The 6,195-nt window shown below is 40.2% G+C and overlaps 1 protein-coding gene across 3 annotated transcripts in view; it reads right to left on the bottom strand.

The window, feature by feature from the left end:
- Positions 1 to 799: 799 nt before the first annotated feature.
- LOC129774806 (G protein-activated inward rectifier potassium channel 3) overlaps positions 800 to 6,195 on the bottom strand; it is a 34,166-nt gene continuing 28,770 nt past the window's right edge. For 2 of the 3 annotated variants that reach the window (XM_055778771.1, XM_055778770.1), the window contains exons 2-4: positions 2,807 to 3,081; positions 1,963 to 2,745; positions 800 to 1,336 (exon numbers count right to left, since the gene is read on the bottom strand). In XM_055778771.1, coding sequence (XP_055634746.1) covers positions 948 to 1,336; positions 1,963 to 2,745; positions 2,807 to 3,081 — 1,447 coding nt within the window. In that variant the 3' untranslated portion in view covers positions 800 to 947. Of the gene's footprint in view, positions 1,337 to 1,363; positions 1,666 to 1,962; positions 2,746 to 2,806; positions 3,082 to 6,195 lie in introns of those variants that run through there. The other variant, XM_055778772.1, reaches the window with a different exon arrangement.

Below are 6,195 nucleotides of genomic sequence, written 5' to 3'. Positions count from 1 at the left end.
ATGGCAGCAGTTGTGTTAAAAATTACTTGATATATAAAACGATTGATTTCAATTTTCATAAATAAAAACCAAGGTGTGTTCCCGCTCGAGAACGGGTCGTTAGGTTTAAGCTGTCTGTTTTGATGTGTTTATTTTCACCCAAGGAAAGTTCATACGGTGAGAAAATATTGGAAAAGTGAAGAAATATTTGAAAAAGTGATTTCCCACATTCTCTACATATAATATTAGGTGTTGTTATTCCAATTAAAATTCGCATTGGATTGAGCAAAAGGTTGAATGAACACTCAGAAAGTAAAAATTATAAAACCAAATTACCTTTTCCATTTGAAATATGTTTTCTCTATATTAAAGTAACATGAGGGCGGTTTTCAACATATCTCATTCCACTTCGGCATCTTCTATCTGATACGCACCACCAAACGACTGTTTACCATACTTCTGTCATTATCACTCGGTAAACACTGGTGTAGTGAACAAACAGTACCCAACAACCAAACAAAATTTCCCTTTTCAGGGCTACCAAATCATTATCAAAGAGTTTAACGATGTAATTCTTCAAACATATCCGAAATCAACAGATAGCCTAATGGAATCCTACGTCAACTATGCGGTCGTGTCTCGGACACAACCCTCCTGTGACTTTTTTAACTCCTTTAATGTAATAACTCGGGATGCCATAACATGTGCTGAAATTTAACTTTGGGTGTAGTTACAACGAGAAAAGAAGGTAGCCGATTTTAACGATTCGGGAATTTGGGTAATCTAGGGCGTTCTTTTCTGCTCAAATCATATCCATTCCCACATTTCTAATATCATCATTGTTTCGATTTGTTTTCACTTGCTTCTTCAATAATACCCTCATTTCTTAACGCTATTTTACCTAATAACTTGAGTTTCATATATCTATCATTTCGATCGAGTCCTTCGTAAAATTTTCCGAAACTCTCTCAACTGCTATTAAACGCATCTCTCCTCGCATCATTCGGATTTTGTTGGGTACTACTTTCAATGTCACATACCCCCTCATCGATGGTCGGCGGTGGGGTAACACTCGGGGACCTCTTCACAGCCGGTGGTGGTGGTGGTGGTGGCGGTGAAGGCGACGGAGTGTCGAACAAATTTCGCAGATTGCTCTCCAGCTGCTGATACGAGCGCTGTCTCCTCGGGACGCCCTGTATCGTCAGGTAGGTCCGATTCGAGGGATGCCGGCCGAGACGCAGCGAACCCGTTTCGTCCTCCAGATTGTACTGACTGATGGTGTCCATCAGGGAGCGGTACTTGAAGTTCCAGCGCTTCTCCAGCAGCGTTTTCGATGACACGTGATCGAGAATATTATCTGGCGAGGAGTAGGCTAATTCAAATCTGTTTCCTAATCACAACAATGATGACCTTAACCCGATGACAGAGTCACTCATTCAGATGAGAGGTGATGGTTGTTATTATATATTTTTTTTTGTTTGCGAGACTGGCAACACTCAGTAGACTTATGAAATGTTGGAGCTTTGTTGGGTAAAAAACTTTTGACTATAAGTATTGATGGGTTAATTAGGAGCCACGGATTGCTCCCCTTGGTTTTGGAATGATTGAGTAAAAGCACCTTTTTTGTTTATCAACAGTGCGCTCTAAAATAATGGACCTAAGCAGGCGACTGAATTGTTTCCTCCGCTATAACGATACAAATGAAGAGAAAGAAGCGAGAACCATAATCTTAGTAAGCATTGGAATGATTTTCCCATAACGGAATTTTGATCCCCCGTACCGATGCCCGGTAGTGTTGCCAGACTTGCGCGAATTGCATGCCAATTATGGTTGGTTGAATGTACTATAATAAAGCTTCCCTGATCACCCATGCTATTCTATGACACATTTTTACAAGACACGAACAGATGACAAATGATTATTCCTCATGGCAAATCTGACAACACTACATCCAATAAAACAATCACCTTTAAAGCATCTTACCATTGCTTCTGAATTCATCCTGAATTTTGTAGAACTCCGCAAGCTCGCGGCTGGAGCAGAGCGGCGTATCAACCTGTTGCGTTTCGTCGAACTTACTGTAATTAATTTCATATCCTTGGCTTTCCTTATTGTAAAACACCATCGGTTCGAATCGATGTCCCCACAAAATCTCCGAGTTAACGTAACTCGATCGGGCCTGCGTAGACTGACCGGTCGATTCCACCGTTCCCTCCAAAATGACCACAATCTCAAACCGATCCTGCAGCAAATCCGACGCGGACATATTGTAGAGCGGCGAGTCCGAGTTGATACGGTGCACCACAACTTGGGGCCAGATGAAGAACAAATCTCCCGTAGATCCGTCCGCACCCACGTCCAGCTCACTTTGATACTGTGCCAAAACCTCGCCCTCTTTCGTGGTCCTGGTTCGAATCAGCTGCGCCCTGATACTAGCCCCTATGATATGACTCTTGCGCATATCACCAACCCTGAACATGAAGCACAACTCCCCGTCGCGTTGACAAATGACGGCATTCTTCGAGAACAGCAGCGTTTGGGTGCGATGCTTCGGCCGGGTCATTTTTGCAAACACGATTCCCACCATGAAGGCTTGAATCATTACACCGTAGATCGATTGGAAACACATGATGAAAATCGCCTCCGGACATTCCTCCGTCGTTGTGCGAACTCCGTAACCGATCGTGTGCTGGGTTTCGATCGAGAACAGGAAGCACGATGTGAATGATTTGATGTTAAACACACACGGCGTCCACCCGACCTCATCTGAAAGCAAACACGACAGCGTGAAAAGATAGGTCCGTATACGAGAGTCACTCAGTCTAACCTTGATTACCCGGTAGGTGCAGCTCCTCCAGATCACCGTGTGTGAACGCTATCAGCCACCAAATCACCGCGAAGAACAACCACGAACCGATGAAGCTGAAGGCGAACACCATCAGCGTCCAGCGCCACTGGGCGTCCACCAGCGTCGTGAAGATGTCCTGCAGGAAGCGTATGTGCTGCTGGGAAACTTTGGACGTGGTGATGTTGCACTCACCGCTCTTGAGAATCGCCCGCTTGCGGTACTTGCGCGTTGTTCCCGGCCGGAATGCTCGACTTCTGCGGGTTGGAGAAAAGAAAACAAACAAAATGATTGAGATATTTCAAGGATCAATCACTTTAGTATTACGATTCATTTCTTCTGAGCGTTGCGATTGCCATTGGGAACAAAAACACCCAACCAACCTCAGCACTAGTCAAGCATGAGCGTTACAAGTCTGACGCCTAGCTTGAACATCGCGTATCGTACGAAATTCGACGTCCCGATAAGATAAGAGTTCAATAAACAAATCGAAGAACGGCCACAATCACAACCGCGCCTGCGGAACACACTAAGCGCCAAACAGGGATGCCGAAATATTCGAAACATTGGAAAAATTAAAGATATGGCCAAAAGAATATCAAAACACCTTCTTCCAATGGTTGGTGGAAGATTTGCGGCTTTAGATTCTACGTACAACGTGCTAAATAATTATACAGCACAATGAGAATTTTGTAAGGAATTATTTAATAAACTCATCTGGAAAAACATCTGTGAGTTTTTTAAATTCATTAAAATCGGGCATTTCTTTTAAATCTTTTATTAATCAATGTTATACATGTGAATTTCGAAACAGTTAAATTTAAATCATTGAAGCGTCCTACTCGTCCTACTGCTTGATTTGTTAAAAAAAACTGATCATATCCTAGACAATGAACAGTTCAACCGCCCTTTAATTGTTAACATCTACTATGTGTCTTATAAATTGAATCAACCATTGGGTCCAAGGAAGTATGATCTTATCTCGACAATTCCCTCGAATTTCCATCTTCAGATTTAAATAGTAGGTTAATACCGGACCATGTACACAAGCTTGCTGTGACCTTACAAATGTACAATAGAATTTAAATAGATACTTACATCCGAACACTTCATCACATTATTGTTTCCTCATGCGACAAATGATTTCGTTCGCCACAAAAAGTTAACTTCTGCATTTCCATTGGAGCTCTGGAAATCATTGCATTAAAGTTTAATTCTGTCAATTTGTGAAACCAAATACGGACTCCTCCTCCTCCATGGAATTTCCCCATTCTAGTTTCTGGATGTCTCATCAATCCATTAGGACCGTGCAAATTGAACTTCTTTTTGTTCGAATAAGTACCCATTTTTTCGAAACATGTGTACATTCCGAAACGCTCTCTAAGATCAAATCGAACCGTTTCATGTTGAATGACTGAGCTGATATTTCGGCCTGATGCTGGCATTTAATGTAAGTGTTGCGACAGTCTTCCGTCAGCAGTGCTTGTCATTTGTCAAAAAAAGTCACAGGAAGGTTGTGTCCGAGACACGACTGCATAGTTGACGTAGGATTCCGTTAGGCTATCTGTTGATTTTGGATATGTTTGAAGACTTACATTATTAAACTTTTTGATAATGATTTGGTGGCCCTGAAAAGGGCTGTTTTGTTTGGATGTTGCATATTGTTTGTTCATTCCACCAGTGTTTACCGAGTGATGATGACAGAAAGATGGTAAACAGTCGTTGGACGGTGAGTATCAGATAAATGATACCGAAGTGGAAAGAGATATAATGAAAACCGCCCTCTGTGATCCTAGACGAGATGCGAGAATATAAGATAATTACCAATAATGAACACAATTATCAATTTTTCTCATCATTTAAAACATGTTACTTTAATATAGAGAAAACGTATTTGAAATGGGAAAGCTAATTTTCTTTTATTACTTTTACTTTCTGAGTGTGCGAATTTTAATTGGACTAACAGCACCTAATAATATATGAAGAGCATAAGGGAAATCACTTTTTCTTCACTTTTCCAATTTTTGTCGCCGTATAAACTTTCCTTGGGTGAAAATAAATACAACAAAACAGACAGCTTAAACCAAACGACCCATTCTCGAGCGGGAATAAACCTTAGTTTTTATTTATGAAATATGAAATAAATCGTTTCATATATCAAGTCATTTTTAACACAATTGCTACCATATACAATTTTACACTTACACTTGTGCTAAATTTTTCACAATACTCGATCGGTCATTGATATGAAATTTTACGAAGCAAGCAACATTAAAGTTTCAAATTTAAATTTTATTTGCTAGAATTAATCGTATCACTCACCTTACTTGCAATATCAAAATGCACCCGACTTTCATATATTTGCAAAGCCGATTTCCCCTGGGCACCTTGGTTTAGATGTCTCTGTTAGGGAATACATTTCGGAAGGCACAAAAACTCCCCCTACTTTCATGTATTTTCAATGTCGATTTTTCCCAGGCAGCCTGGTTTTAATGTCTCTGTTAGGTAACACATCTCGGTAGGAACAAAAGTTGCCCCTACTTTCATGTATTTGCAATGTCGATTTCCCCCAGGTAGCTTGGTTTTGATGTCTCTGTTAGGGACCCGCCGCATGTGTCGTCAATTTAGACCAATCAGAAGTGGGTATTTCCGTTAGGATAGGGGTTGAGATTTTTCAATTGTTCGATAGTTAGTTTCATGACATATATTATTTTCTTCAATATAAAAAATTGTTATGGAGTGCCGAAATCGATTGACGCAAAAATTTCATCAATCCATCATGAAATGACTGAGCAATAAGCGTTTGAAATTGGACAATTTTCACGATGTGCTCGATTTTCGATTTCCAATTTGTACCCCAATATGTTCCCGAAAGACGTAATCCTACGTCAAAAAAAGTGTGAATAAGAAATCATAAGAGAACATATCAGTCACGCTTGCCACTACACCATCAGAAGCGGCAAATAATTACTCATGCTCTTGAAATCTCGACATCTTCACTAATCTCATTAATCTCGACATTTTCATGAATTTCAACCAGTTCGTTTCGAATAAAACAACGAATCTTTCATTTAAATATTAAGAATAAATATTTATAAACGAATCTCCAATCGATATTTTCCGTGCGAATCAAAACTCGCTCTGAGAATGACGATAGAGACCTTCGCTCCAGTGTTCAGATTGGAACGAGTGAACGTGAAGCGAGGTAAACGTTCACTAAGGAGAAGAGATGTCATCTTCATTAACCGTGAAAAATGCAGCAATTTACTGAATCCGCGTGAATAAGCTACACTTGAAGTGCAGTTGATTCATTATTGAATGACGATTCGTCAATGAGAATGTTCAAAATTTAAAAAAAAAAAAAGTTGAAA

This window comes from Toxorhynchites rutilus, chromosome 3, assembly GCF_029784135.1.
Source record: "Toxorhynchites rutilus septentrionalis strain SRP chromosome 3, ASM2978413v1, whole genome shotgun sequence".
Lineage (NCBI taxonomy): Eukaryota > Metazoa > Arthropoda > Insecta > Diptera > Culicidae > Toxorhynchites > Toxorhynchites rutilus.
This window is presented reverse-complemented; position numbering and strand designations above follow the sequence as displayed.